We start from the raw sequence: 15,258 nt of genomic DNA on the forward strand, positions 1-15,258 counted from the left end.
CCATGCACAGATGCGGCAAATTTGTCACAGGACGCGCGATATGACGCTGTCACAGGATACACGATTGCGTCCGACCATATATGAACTAGCTGTTTTAAATACAGTATTTGTATATTCAACATTAGTTTATCAGTATCTTTGAAAGTATATTTTTTGATTATTGGTGATTCCATAGGCTCTCTAAAACACCAAATAGTTATGCTATGACAAGAACAAAGAGTCTCTCTCTTGCTCCACCCATGCACGATAATATTATGTGTTGTCGATCTCACGGGCTGACCATATCGCCCAAAACTAATGTACAGGCCTGGGGCGGGGTCAGTGCATTAACTGCATTAAAATATTTTAATTGCGTTATTTTTTAGAACTAATTAAGTTAACCAATTAAACAGACAACCCTAATAATACTATTTAGTTAAATTACAGGCTTTGCAATATGATAAATTACATTAAGCCATATCAAAACTCTGGTTTTATTTTGATTGATCATTGAGCCCTAGCCAGGAGTTCTTGATTACTCATGTCATTCATATAAGCAACTTTGGAGAAGCATTTCTCAAATGCATAAATGTAAATCAATCATGATATCTCTCAGAATAGTTTTGGTATGTTAATGTACTATATGTGACAAGTTAATATATTTGGTCTTTTTTTGCACTAGATCTGCTACACACAGCTGATGTAGAGCAAGCATGGACTTGCTACTGCCAATAGATACTCAGACACTGCTGTAAGCATGTAAAATATGCTGCTGAATATGCATACGAATATGCATACATAAATCCAGTAGCAGATCTAGATAGGTGGTGCTGGGGGAGGTGGAGGGTTTCAGAGGAACTCAAATAGACACAGCAGGACAAGTTTACAGTACAAACTGAACTAGATTATTTAAATGCTGAGCAAGCAATCTCATCAGTTGCAGAATCTGGCAATGAGCTAATGCTATGTAATAAAGGAAGTGATTGCCAGCAGACTGCATATAAAGGGCCTATCAGCCTGCGCTATCTAAAGTTTCATGATCTGGATCCGTATACAATGTATTACAATATTCTCTTACCTCCAGGTCCAGGTGACAGTGCAGGTTAATGAGAGTACTCCAGTTTTTCACGTCTCCCTTGAATGAGGCTTTGGCCAGCAGCATGGGCACAGTACGATGGCCCACTCCGGCCTCCAACGTCAGGCAGATGGAGTGGATGTTCATTTTCAGAGACTCTCCATGAGGAACAAGTGGAATGACAGACTGGGTGACTTTCTCTTCTTCCTCCTCCAGGAACCAGAGCTTTAGGTCTCGCAGGTTGCGACGTTCCCACAGATCCTGGGGCATAGGACTCTCCAGCTCCTCAGGGGTCTCGGCTACAGGGCTCAGCGCTGACTGAATGGTGATAACTGTGTTTATGATGATGGGAGACACCTTAGGGAACAGGAATAGAGTAGATTTTATCAATGATATTACACCCTTTTACTGACCCTCAGAAAAAAAAACAAAAAAAAAACAGGTTTGTTGTTATACCTTTAAAGGGTTAGTTCACCCAAAAATGCAATTTCTGTCATTAATGACTCACCCTCATGTCGTTACAAACCTGTAAGAACTTGGTTCATCTTTGGAGCACAAATTCGGAGCTCTCTGATCCTCCATAGACAGAAAGGATTTTACCAAAATATCAAGGACAATTATGTTATAATTTTTTCGTTGTACACAAAAAGTATTCTCGTAGCTTCGTAAAATTACAGTTGAACCTCTGATGCCACATGGATTATTTTAACAAAGTCCTTGCCGCGTTTCTGGACATTAATCATGTAAGGACCCTTGCTGTCTATGCAGGGTCAGAGAGCTCTCAGATTCCTTCAAAATATCTTAATTTGCAATCTGAAGATGAACGAAGGTCTTACAGGTTTGGAACGACATGAGGGTGAGTAATTAACCCTCTGGAGTCGATTAACGCGGATACGCGTTATGAGTCATTTTCTCCTGATAACCCCGAAAAGAACTTAAATTACACTTTCAGTTTTAATCGTACAGATAAGAGCAATACATAAATCGAATCTGTAAAGGGTCTACTTTTTGTGTATACAGACATAATAACAACAAAACTTTGTGCATTTATAAAATAAAGATAACAAACAAGGTGTGCTTTCTGCAGCCTTTGTCTGCGGTGATCTTCATTTAAAAACGCGTCATTAAAATGAACTGTAACTCTGTGAATACTCAACGAAGAGACATGAGAGAGATATCTATAGAAAGCGTGACATGTCTACTTTTAAACTAAACAAAAAAAACTAAATATTCTGTCGAAAACAAATATTCTGTGATAAAGTAATCCATATGAAAACAACACGATGTCTGTTTTTCACGTCTCTCTTCATTATCTTCTAATGCGACCACGCCTGAACGCTGAACGCTCTATTCAGATTATAATGTTTCACTGAAGTGCGCGGCTTGAATACGCCCACACAACTGAAGACAACACAGCCAGAATGTTCAAGTTTTTCTATTTTACTGTTTGCTTCGTGATGAGAGGAATAAGACATAATTCACCCCAAAAAGATGTGATGTGGATTACCTCAGGATTGGAGATTGCCTCAGAAAAAAAGAATGAAGCACTTTATTCAGCAGAGATCATAAACACAAGTCTCTTTTTATTTATTTATATACTTGTACTAGTTTTCACATAACGTGTAAACATTTTACTAGTTAGACTTTTTCCAAACTAAATTCCTGACTAAATGTTTAATCAAGTGAAATATTATGAAGTTTCAATAACAATATACAATACTACTATTCAAAAGCTTGATGTAAATAAAATAATTGTAACAAATAAATGTAACTGTGACAAATGTAACACAATGCTGTTCTTTCAATTTATCCCCCCTAAAAAACCTGAAAAATTATTCTCAGCTCTTTTGCACATTAGTAATAATAATAATAATGATAATTATTTTTTGTAGAAAATAAGATTGTTAAAAGGATTTCTGAAGGATTGTGTGACTGGAGTAATGATGCAAAAAATTCAGTTTGAAAGTCAGCTTTGTTTGTTCCTAATAAACTGTTTAACTGCACCCCCAAGTGGATATTAAATTATGTTGTGGGATAATTAAATATATTCTAAATAAACTACAAACATAAAATTATATAGATTTATTTTTTCCTCACATTCTTTCTTGTAACTCCTTCCTCTCAGTGGCACAGATGACTGAGAGGCTCATTATGCAGCTCATTATGCAGCTCATTATGCGGGTCTTTGTCTTCTCAGGTGTAAATCACAATGATATTCATGATAGTTGAAGCCTACTCGCATATGACTTTTACCAACAAAAAGTGTCTTAGAAAATGTAAATCAATATATTGTTTTCTGTAAGTGAGTAAACAAGATGATTTTCACATAATTTGGAAAGAAAAATTCCAGGCTACAAGCTCCAGTTCTCAAAAGTCCCGGGAACCAATGTTCTCTATGTGTTTTATGGCCTTATTCAAGTGTTTTAACATTTTTAGTTTTTCACTAACCACGCATAATATTTTTTTTTCTCAAAAACACAATCATGTACATGCTGCTCACATATTATTACAGCCCAGTTTGTGCTGATTACAGTGAGATTAGACTTTAGCCATTTAGATGTGTATAAGAAACTGAAAAAAAGTCTCTACGATTTCAAAATATGAAATTATCACAATTTCAGATGTTTAGCCTCACCTTGAGCGTGAGCGAGCTGATGGACAGACTGATGGCCTGAGGCTCGGTAGGTGACTGGTTGCTTTGGAAGAACACCTGACAGGGTTGAAGCACCGTTGTCACGTTGTGCTCCCGCTTCTCTCGCAGGAGAGGACATGCCACCACCTTCAGGTCTGAAATGGCAGCAGTCATTGACTGACCGCTGGGCTCGTTCTTCATCACCAGCTCACATTGCGTCGTCATAACGAGAGCCGGAGCTTCAGCACGTGTGAGGTCGGCCACGAAAACGATCTCAGGATTCTTTACCACAATGTTCATCTCAGTTTTGGCAACCACTGGCACAGCAACTGCTAGCAAAGGAAAGACACAATTGATTCACCATTGATCGAATTTTCTATCATTTATAACACAATGCTTCCCTGCCACTGATATTTTACAGCATTTCATGTTTTCACTATTATGCCGTATGGGTGCGCTATTATTTGTCTTTCACATCTCGAATTAGAATCCCCGGTTCAAAGCGTTGCTTTTATCAAGTATTGTTAAAAAGATCGTATGAAGCTAGAACAACATGTTTGCATCTTTAGTCTAATAACTCTATCTTGAATAAGATCTGTCTTTATCAAGGTAGTAATGAAGTGCGGTCACTAACCTGGCTCTTTAGATGAACTAACAGGTTTGTTGTTTTTAGGGGGACCAGAGAAGCCATCTGCCAAAGCTTTAAGAAAGATATCAGCTACTGTGAGCAGGAACTCCATGCTGGCACACAGATAGAGGTCCTGAACCAGGGTGTCCAGCACGGTGCCGTCCCGGCCTTGTCGGTAACTCACGTCTACCATCACATCCCCTTCCCTGCCCTGACGCATCGCCATCATCCTAAAGCAGCATTAAATTAGGGTAAACAGTTAATGACATTTAGTGACTGAATAACTAACTTTGTTTACCATAAGGATGCAAATAAGAATTTTTAATAGTCATTTAATCAGCTGATTCTTTATTTGATTAATCAGTTTAATAAATATCAAAGTATGTACTTTGTGCAAAAAAGTTGTTAAGATACACGTTACAATATTAATGATTTCAGATAAAGATGTTCTTCATGCACAGAGCGAAATAACTGATGATTTTTGATTTATCGATTAGTTGTTAAAGCTATGTGCTGTAGGAGAAACGACTCTAATGTCAGTTGTACAGGGCAGAAAGGAAATTTGTACACATAAAACATGAATTAAAACGAACTGGAGTGGGTCGAGTTTTACCTGGATGTGATCATTTTCACCCTCTGTCTCTTGTCATCCAGCAGACAGTTTGTAAGTTTGAGGGAGGCTTTCATGGAGCTGTCAGAGAACATGTGCACAGCGGTGGAGATGGTGCCCAGTGTGAACTCTGCCAACTTCAAACTCTCGTCACGGGAGTCTGATAACTGAATCTGTACACAAACAGATTGCTAAAACTGAACCAGAAGGCTAAAATTGTAACCCTGGTTTCACATGTAATCATTACACTCTGATCTAGACTGAACTGAGTGTATTATGTCACCTCGTTGTTTGGGCTGTACAGGACCAGTGTCATGGAGTCAAACTTGAAGTCCAGTTTCAGAGTGTTCTTTAGTTTTCCTGTTTTCTGGCCCTCCACCACTGCTGCGGTCACAACAGTGTTCCCTACAACACACACACACAAAAATACTGTTTACGCACAAAAAACAAAAACATGTTAGTTGTTTATTCATTTTTTTAACCAGATGAACTCCAAGACATCCAAATCCTGAATTTAGGAAATGTGTTTTATATTAATAAAATATATGAGTAATTCTGTGCTAATTATTATAAAAAAAGGGCTTTAAAAAAAAGCTTTAAATTAAAATTATGCAACTTCTGACTATTATTTTAAATCATTCACAATTATTGTATACATTTTAGAGAGTGATGATTTTTTTTGTAAATTAATCAATTACATATTTTTAATACCACAGATCGAATCTTTGGTTAAAATGTAAAATAATAACAAACATTTTAAATGTTACATTATACAGTATATAAATATTTTATGTACATATATATCATTATAATGAGCAAACAATGTTATACAGTGTTATATTTTCCAAAAAAATAAACATGCAAAATAAGGTTAAAAATGCTGTGAAATTTGAATGTATAAGGCTTAATGTATATCGAAACTAAGGCTGTCATTAAAACCATTAGATTGAATTGTATTTTAAAATGTCGTTAAATCTTTTTTTAAATAATATTTTTTGCTAATAATCAAGTTGCTATGACATTATTTACATCAGTTTGTGTAGAATGATGCTAAATTCATGCTTAAACAGCAGGATATGCAAAGACACAGAAAGTACACAAAAAGCATGCTTGATGCATTAATAATCAATAAAACTTCATTTTTTTTATTTGTATTTGTGTGTAGTTTATACCTCCAGAACTCTGAGAATCCTTGGTAGAAGTCAGGTCTCCTTTATCAGAGCTGGATGGAGCCGGAGGAGCTTCAGAAGTCTCAGACAGATTCTCACTTAGAGTCTTCAGCACTATAGTTAGGTCCTCCTGACTCAAGATTAGCTGCAAAAAATAAACATTAAAGTTATCTCCTACACCTGAAGTCAGACATAGAAACAAACACAAATATGCACTTACACTCATGGGTTTGAGGTGTGCATTAATCTGGATGTCAGGTATGCTGTGATACCAGGTGGCAGAAAGATTGCGTTTGATTGACAGGTCCATGTTGACTGGTTTGAGTAACTGAATCTCACTCCTAAACTGTCCATCAGTAAATGTGGTCCTGGGATAATAAAGACATATTATAAACATCAATTAATCAATGAATCACATTAATTAATTCATTAATCAATTCAAACAAGTAAATTTATGCAAAAATGCTGAACTAACCTGTACATTTTAAGATCGCTCAGTGCCACAGCCATGATGTCCATGACAGGGGGGATCTTGGTGTGTGTTGGTGAGGAGACAATTTCAAAGTGGTTCTTTACAGTCACTAAACCCAGATCTGCCACAATGACATTTTGGGAAACAGAGGACTGTGGGAGGAAAACAACCGGAGCTTTGATGTCTACATCCAGGGAGATACGTGTACTTCTCTCTGCCAGCTCCAAAACCCCTGTGGCTGCTTTCTCTGCTGCCTGGGCCGTCACCTCTGCCAATGCATTTTTAGCCTCCTGGAAATTATTAATAAATGCCTGAGGAGCAAAAATAAAGAGAGGAAGAGAGACGAGAGAGACCATTTGTCAACAGACAAATATAAATGCAAACAGAGGAAAAGGAAGTCACATGATCATTTCCAAATTTGCTGTGACATTTAAGTATAGGAAACACAATATATACTGTAAAACAGGTGAAATAAAATAAAATAAAACATAATAAAATAAATAAAACAACTATGCAGCAATATGTTTTATTAATTTTGTAAAAAATTACAAAACTGTAGGTGACCCCCAAGGTTCAGTTCTAGGACCTCTCCTCTTTTGAAATACATATAGTATTTACAGGTGCAACAAAATAAAAATGATTACTATTAGTATAAGTATTATTGCATTTTTTCAACTACTGTAACTTCCTTTGTATAGGAAAAATGGTAGATGCAGTGGTAAATGAGAAAATAATACTTACCAGGATTGAGGACACAAACTTGTTGAGGAAGATAACCTGAATGCAGCCCACAGTCAAAGTTACACTAGTGTCCACAATGTGCATGTCTGTGTAGGCCTCGCCCTCTGTTGCATCCACATGGTTCACCATGCGGAAATCAAACACCTCCTTATCTGCGATGGACACTGCCTATATAATCATCATTCCATCATTAGTTTAAATCAATTCCATCTCACATTCTCACCTTTTAATGCATGATACGAAAAAAAAAAAAAAAAAATCCCAATTTTTTTTAGCTCAGTAAGTTGATATTAATATGAGTTTTTTTTTTACCATAATTCTTGCATAAATTTGTGAGCATAAAGGTTTTTTAATCAATCTCTTTAATGTCACAATTTTAGTTTATATACGTATACATTTTTTAAAGAATTGTATAATTTAAAAAACAATACTGTTACTTGAGCCCAATGAAACAAACTGTTAAATGTGAAATTGTTTGTTTTGTGGTTAAAATACTTATTTTATTGTTTTTAATTCTAACACTATTAATAACTTTTTATCTAAAATAATATAAAAATAAGTACTAGTTCTCTACTGTGCCAATTTAGCTCCCGTTCTATGATCTATTAATCCTTGAAAATACAGCACTTTTACCTTTTTATATAGTGCCTCTTTGTCACAATCCAGAATTACAATGTTCTTCAGGTTAGCCAGAATCTCTACGGACTTCTTCTTCATCTGAACTTCAGAAACAAGCCCTGGAGTAAAAGAGAACATGCAGTACTGAAACATATCCTAACTTTACTGTGTTAATGTGCATTTACAGAACTGTGTGTTACCCTCGATGCTGATCTCAGAGATCCTGGCTTTCTCTCCTCTTATGAAGACCTTGAGGCAGCTGAGGTCTGCTCGGATGTGCAAATTCACCACATCCTCAAACTTTGACTTCTTATAGGCTGAAGAGCAAGCCAATTATATGAGATTAAAATTATACCATGACAGATCAAAAGATGAACCACACAAAATGAACTTTCTTACAAGATTTCTTGGTAACAGCAGAATCCTCTATATTTGCCTCCTCTTCTTCCTCCTCTTCCTCCTTGGGTAGGACGGGCTGCTCCTCTTGTGCCTCTTTCTTCAGTGGTGGGAGAAGGTTATTTAGGAAATTTATGGAGTTGAGGAGTGCCTCAGTGTGCAGGTGCACATCCAGTGAGGAGAAATTCACCTGGTGCAAAGCACATAGTTTAAGAACTTGAACAATATTTGGCCACCTTTAGAGTGCGGTTTATAAGTTTTGTGATCTGTGTGGCTCACATCAGCTGTAAAGAAATTCCGAGCTCTGATCTGTGAAGAAGCTTACCTTGATTAGTTGCTCTGTATTTTTATACACAGCTTTAAAATCTGGTGCATTTTTGTCCGCCTGAAAAAGAATAGAGTATTATTAAACAGCGCTTATACATATACCTGGACCCAAAGAAGGATGAAACGTGAACACAATCAAGCAAATTTACCTTGATATACTCCAAAGTAAGCAGATCTTCCTCAGTATTATCCAGAGTGGTGATAAGGTGAACGTTCTTGTCCTCAGAATCTTCACAAAAATACACAAAGAGCTTATAACTTGCATGTTTAAATACAGAAATCATTCTAACATGCTGATCTGAACCCTCAAGAAATGTTTTTATTACTGCAAATGTTGAAAATTGTTTTGCTCTGCTTAATATTTTGTGGAAACCAAGAAACTTTTTTTTCCAGGAGTCTTGACAGCTTTTATTTGAAATAGAAATCTTTTTTAACATAATAATTGTCTTTACTGTCTTTTGATCAATTTAATGCATCCTTGCTCAATAAAAGTAGCGCAGTGTAGTGTGTGCAATGCACTTACCCAAGTACTCTGAACACTCGAGGCAGATCTCACGCAGGAATGTGTACGATGACATATCAAAGGTACGAAGTTTGAGTTCTGTCCCTAATCCATCAATGGACAGATGCATAACGCTCACTTCCTGTCTGCCTGACAAGCGACACAGCTGAATGGAAAGCTAGAGGAGAACAAAGGAGGGAAAATGTCACTTCGACTTAAGAAGCCTTGAAATGTTAATGCACATTTATCTGTTATCATCTCTATAAGGACTGAAAGGTATAGTTGAAATATAACTTATACAGTTTAAATATAATAAACAAGAGCATAATCAGACCTTGTTGATCTGGAATCTCAAGAAGAACTCGGTCATGTTCTTCTTGGGGTCTTTGAGCACCATGGAAGGACGCTTATCAGAGGCTGAACCCTGCAGAGAGTCTGACGAGGCCTCAAAGAACGGCAGATCCTCGATCGGTGAACTAGGGGCATCGAAGAACAACTCTTCCTCTAAAAAAAAAAAAATCAAAGGCAGCATTTTATTTTCATGATATTTGATTTCTAGAGTAGATCTCTATATTTTATCACTGATGTTCAGAGAAGACTTGGCACTCGTCATGGAAAAGTAACACTGTTTGTGCGAAGGTGCATCTGACCTGAGCCGTATATGATGGATGCACGCAGGTCATCTATGGCTGGTCTTCGAGGGGTGAGCTGAGGTGTGTTCACTCGCTTGTAGACCTAATGTAAAAAAGCAAAAATCACACAGCTGCAAGAAAAAAAAACTATTCTCAACAACATTGGTGGATAAGTGCAAGCAAAATGGAAATATGTCCAAATAAATCAGATCTAAATTTATCTGAATCAAATCTGCTTGTGAATTGATTTGGGAAATTTCTACTGATAAATGACCAAATTAAGAAAAAAAATAAAAACAACAACTTTTAATGATTTTTTTATCATTAAAAGAAACACTAAAATTAAATTAAATTTTAAGAGTTGTGAGAATATTGAATTAAAATTTTTTTTATTAGCTTTAATATTTGAACTTATAGGTATGAGATGATAAATGTGACTCCATATCGGACAGAGTTGTTATAGTTAACTAAAAGAATTACAAATAAATTGCATTATTTAAAATAAAGCTGGAAAAAATTAAGTATAAATATTAAATGTAAAAAAAAATTAAAAACCTTAAATAAAATGAGTTGGAGTTGAAGTGAAATTACTAAAACTAAAATTTAAATACATTTAAAATAAAGCTAAACAGAAATAAGAAAAGTAGAATTTAAGATTGAAAAAAAATTACTAAACCAGAAAATATTAATGATAAATACTAATAATAAATAAATTAAATAATAATAAATAATATCATATATTATAAATTATACTAAATTACAATGAAAGCAGATTCAGTTTCAGTAAGTGATTGCATCATTTTCAAAGTCTAATGTTGTTAACTGCATAATACATTATTTTATTTCAGCAACATAATCTCAATAATCCGTACCCATTATTTTCTGCATTACATTTTATTATTTACAGTTGAACAATTAAGAACCAAAAGCTCAGTTTGTCGAGTGACAATGACAATCTTATCTATATTTGTCTAGGGAGACACACCCATAAGTGTTTATATAATTACCTTGGGTGTAACTTGTGGCGCTCGAGTCTGTGTGGCCGGGCGACTCTCAGGAAGTGGAATGCTGCTGAGCAATGCCAGGACACCACGCACTTTATCATCAGAGATTCGCAGAGACAGCAGAGGGAGCTCACCAGAAATCTTAAACCTGAATTAAAAATATTAGATACAAATATTTTAATGCCTAATGTGTGCAGCATAAAACAGTTCAATCCCACGCACACCAGACAGGGAATATTCTGCTTACTTGGGCATCCGTGAGTCCGTCACCACCATGGCTCTGCTGAAGACCACCTTCAGGTCCACAGGCTCCAGGATGTGAAACGCAGACTGTCTCAGTGGACGAGCCCGCTTCCAGTCACCACCTGATAACACACACAGCGTATGTAAAACCCTGTGAAGTCTGCATCATATCAAGCACTGTGCAAGTCTGCGCACCTGCTTTGGTGTAGAGGAACTGTAAGCTGCTGAGTTGGACATCGAAGCTGTCGTAAGCTCGAGACATGATGTCCTCTATAGTGCTGCTGCTCGCAGACAGCTGAGGCAGGTCGGCTCTGCTCTGACTGGACATCTACACACAACAAACACACACTTTAAGCCAATTAAACATTGTTGTCCCCACACTGGTAATGGCCTTTTTAGAATATAAAGCAACAATATAATTTCATGGTTATTTATATATATGTATTTAATGTGAGATTATATTAAGACATCAATATAAATGTTCACCAAACCATATGTAGATATACTATTGTCTTATTAAAAGCCATTGATGTCAATAGATTCAATAGATGCTGTCAATAATTTCATGATTTGTGACAAAAATGATCAAAGACCAGTACACAAGTTAACTCTGACAGTCCTAAAAAAATACATTTTTAGTGATTTTATTTTTTGTGGACCAGTTTAATCACCTCATGGGGGTGGGTGCTGATTTTTTGCCAACTTTGAAAACAAAGTTTTGGCAGCTTGCTGGATTTTTCTTCTTCTCTTTATCTTGATTCAAAAACAAGTATGACCCACCAGGGAAAAAAAAAAAACTCCCAAGAAACATATCTTTCTGTTTGTTGTTTTGCCTGATATACATTATTTGAAGCACTTCACTGAAACCTAGCTTTAACCCTCTGGAGTCTAAGGGTATTTTTGGGGCCTGGAGAAGTTTTGTCATGCCCTGACATTTGTGCTTTTTTCAGTTTCTTATAAATATCTGAATGGGTAAAGTCTAATCTCACTGTAATCAGCACAAACTGGGCTGTAATAATATGTGAAATGCATGTATGTACATGATTGTGTTTTTGAGAAAAAAAATATTATGCGTGGTTAGTGAAAAACTAAAAATGTTAAAACACTTGAATAAAGCAAAAAAACACATAAAGAACAATGGTTCCCGGGACTTTTGAGAACTGGAGCTTGTAGCCTAGAATTTTTCTTTCTAAATTATGTGAAAATCATCTTGTTTACTCACTTACAGAAAACAATATATTGATTTACATTTTCTAAGACACTTTTTGTTGGTAAAAGTTATATGCGAGTAGGCGTCAACCATCATGAATATCATTGTGATTTACACCTGAGAAGACAAAGACCCGCATAATGAGCTGCATAATGAGCTGCATATTGAGCTGCATAATGAGCTGCATAATGAGCTCCATAATGAGCTCCATAATGAGCTGCATAATGAGCCTCTCAGTCATCTGTGCCACTGAGAGGAAGGAGCTACAAGAGATAATGTGAGAACAAAATAAATCTATATAATTTTATGTTTGTAGTTTATTTAGAATATATTTAATTATCCCACAACATAATTTAATATCCACTTGGGGGAGCAGTTAAACAGTTTATTAGAAACAATCAAAGCTGACTTTCAAACAAATTGTTTGGCATCCTTACTCCAGTCACACAATCCTTCAGAAATCCTTTTAACAATCTTATTTTCTACAAAAAAAACATTTATTGTTATTATTATTATCATTATTATTAATGTTGAAAAGAGCTGAGAATATTTTTCTGGGTTTTAGGGGGAATAAAGTGAAAGAAAAGCATTGTTTTTACATTTGTTACAGTTATCTATTTGTTACATTTATATTATTTACATCAAGCTTTTGAATGGTATAGTATTGTATATTGTTATTGAAACTTCATAATATTTCACTTGATTAAACATTTAGTCAGGAATTATAGTTTGGAAAAAGTATTTGGAAAAAGTCTAACTAGTAAAATGTTTACACGTTATGTGAAAACTAGTACAAGTATATAAATAAATAAAAAGAGACTTACTCATGTTTATGATCTCTGCTGAATAAAGTGCTTCATTCTTTTTTTCTGAGGAAATCCATTTCTCAAATCCTCAACCACATCACATCTTTTTGGGGTGAATTATGTGTTATTCCTCTCATCGCGAAGCAAACAGTAAAATAAAAAAACTTGAACAGTCTGGCTGCTTTTTCTTCTGTTATGGGCGTATTCAAGCCGCGCGCTTCAGTTTGAATCTGAATAGCGCGTTCGGCGCGGGGGCGTGGTCACATTAGATATAATGAAGGAAGACTTGAAAAACAGACATCGCGTTGTTTTCATATGGATTACTTTATCACAGAATATCTGTTTTCGGCGGCACTTGTTTAGTTTAAAAAACGACATGTCACGCTTTCTATAGATATCTCCCCCATGTATTTTCGTTGAGTATTCAACTGAGTTACAGTTCATTTTAAATGACGCGTTTTTAAATGAAGATCACCGCAGACAAAGGCTGCAGACAGCGCACCTTGTTTGTTATCTTTATTTTATAAGTGCACAAAGTTTTGTTGTTATTATGTCTGTATCCAAAAAAAAGTAGACCCTTTACAGATTCGATTGATGTATTGCTCTTATCTGTACAATTAAAACTGAAAGTGTAATTTAAGTTCTTTTCGGGGTTATCAGGAGAAAATGACTCAAAACGCGTATCCGCGTTAATCGACTCGAAAGGGTTAATAAAACTCCAAGTCAAGTATGATTTAAAAGAATAAAGAACCATGTGCACTGACAGTGGCATGTTTTTACCTGGAAATGACCTAAATCCAGAATAGCAAGGTTGTGTTCGGGGTCATAGAAGCCATTTTCTGGTACAATGACATACGAAGCCATGAGGTTTATCTTCAGATCCAGAACCTTCTGAGTCTCAATGATGTACATGAGTCCTGTGGACAATGAACAATACTGTTTTAGTACAAGCTACCATTTTATAACCACAGATTATAAAAGGTGCATGGAAATCTGGAGTTATGAGAGCTTGTTTGGCTGATCCACACTCCACCACTAAATCTGGAAATGAAAGCAAGTAGCAGACAAATGTATGCCTTGTGGATCGGCACACACCTGTGGAGGTCTTGTCTCTGAACTGCTCCAGCTTCATAAGGGTGGCATTGGTCAATTCATCCAGCTGCAGGTCTTTCGGAGGCATGAAGAAAGCTGACATACTGTTCACTGTCATCTACAAAAAGAACAAACAACATTTAATATACACTATCCATTATCACATTTGTGTTGGAACTGCAGGGGGCTTGTGACTATTAATTATTCATATCATACAAACGTAAAACGAAAACAATAAAATAGATAAAGTGGTCTCCACATGGCTTAACTTGATTATAAAACCCAAAAGGCTTTGATGCCCTCTAATGCACGGTGTGTGTTCATTTACATGCGAGCAGCTCCTGATTCAGTGGATTTACAGTAAATGCTGCTCTGCACAAACAACATCTCTGCATCTGCTGTAAGTTTGAGTCACTGATAGCGTGCATATGTGAACGCAACAAGGGCCAGGACCCATTTTACCAGGTTTGTCACAAGAAGCGTTTCTAAACCTGTAATCATAAAGACAATTAAAGAGACTTTCCGGTAGTTTATCACCCAATCTAAAATCTTAGGAATTTAACATTTGAAATGAGTGTTTATTAGTGTCTTGCAGAATGAAATAAAATTACTATAGTATCAAATATTATTTTTCACTATAAAGAATAATTTTATTATTACAGAGTTGTTATACTGTATGTATATTTCTGTCTTTTTCAGTATTTTTTGTTGTTGTTTGCTTGTTTGTTTATAATTAAGGTAATAATATTAAATAATTCTACTTTCTGATATTTCTAAAATTCTACTGGCATCAGACTGTGGCAGATTAGATATTACTACTGCTGCTGAACTATGTGGACAAAAAAATAAAGACATTTTCAAATTAAGATTAAGCGTTTATCAAAAACCAGTTCAAATTGCTATGGCCGTATATGACACTATGTATGACGATATTCACAATATCTATTTTAATATATAATAATATATAATATATCAATATATTTTGTTGACCAACTTGTGCAGTCCTATACTGTAAAAATACTTAAGTAAAATTAAATATTTCTATTTTTAGTGTTCCTGTAGCTCAAGTGGTAGAGCATTGTTACCAAGCGCAAGGTTGGGGGTTCGAATCCCAGGGGACAC

At 35.7% G+C, this 15,258-nt stretch overlaps 1 protein-coding gene across 3 annotated transcripts in view; it reads right to left on the reverse strand.

Annotated features, from left to right (window-relative positions):
* Positions 1 to 15,258, reverse strand: part of vps13a (vacuolar protein sorting 13 homolog A) — a 59,098-nt gene that overhangs the window by 32,370 nt on the left and 11,470 nt on the right. For all 3 annotated transcript variants that reach the window (XM_059503191.1, XM_059503190.1, XM_059503189.1), the window contains exons 19-40: positions 14,140 to 14,254; positions 13,825 to 13,961; positions 11,224 to 11,356; positions 11,033 to 11,150; positions 10,789 to 10,933; positions 9,800 to 9,884; positions 9,484 to 9,653; positions 9,171 to 9,327; positions 8,797 to 8,876; positions 8,646 to 8,705; positions 8,324 to 8,510; positions 8,125 to 8,241; positions 7,940 to 8,043; positions 7,307 to 7,474; positions 6,569 to 6,876; positions 6,314 to 6,461; positions 6,097 to 6,238; positions 5,208 to 5,329; positions 4,928 to 5,097; positions 4,321 to 4,544; positions 3,690 to 4,018; positions 1,058 to 1,411 (exon numbers count right to left, since the gene is read on the reverse strand). In XM_059503191.1, coding sequence (XP_059359174.1) covers positions 1,058 to 1,411; positions 3,690 to 4,018; positions 4,321 to 4,544; positions 4,928 to 5,097; positions 5,208 to 5,329; positions 6,097 to 6,238; positions 6,314 to 6,461; positions 6,569 to 6,876; positions 7,307 to 7,474; positions 7,940 to 8,043; positions 8,125 to 8,241; positions 8,324 to 8,510; positions 8,646 to 8,705; positions 8,797 to 8,876; positions 9,171 to 9,327; positions 9,484 to 9,653; positions 9,800 to 9,884; positions 10,789 to 10,933; positions 11,033 to 11,150; positions 11,224 to 11,356; positions 13,825 to 13,961; positions 14,140 to 14,254 — 3,573 coding nt within the window. The remainder of the gene's footprint in view (positions 1 to 1,057; positions 1,412 to 3,689; positions 4,019 to 4,320; positions 4,545 to 4,927; positions 5,098 to 5,207; positions 5,330 to 6,096; positions 6,239 to 6,313; positions 6,462 to 6,568; positions 6,877 to 7,306; positions 7,475 to 7,939; positions 8,044 to 8,124; positions 8,242 to 8,323; positions 8,511 to 8,645; positions 8,706 to 8,796; positions 8,877 to 9,170; positions 9,328 to 9,483; positions 9,654 to 9,799; positions 9,885 to 10,788; positions 10,934 to 11,032; positions 11,151 to 11,223; positions 11,357 to 13,824; positions 13,962 to 14,139; positions 14,255 to 15,258) is intronic.

The sequence above is a fragment of the Carassius carassius genome, chromosome 21 (genome assembly GCF_963082965.1).
Source record: "Carassius carassius chromosome 21, fCarCar2.1, whole genome shotgun sequence".
Classification (NCBI taxonomy): Eukaryota; Metazoa; Chordata; class Actinopteri; order Cypriniformes; family Cyprinidae; genus Carassius; species Carassius carassius.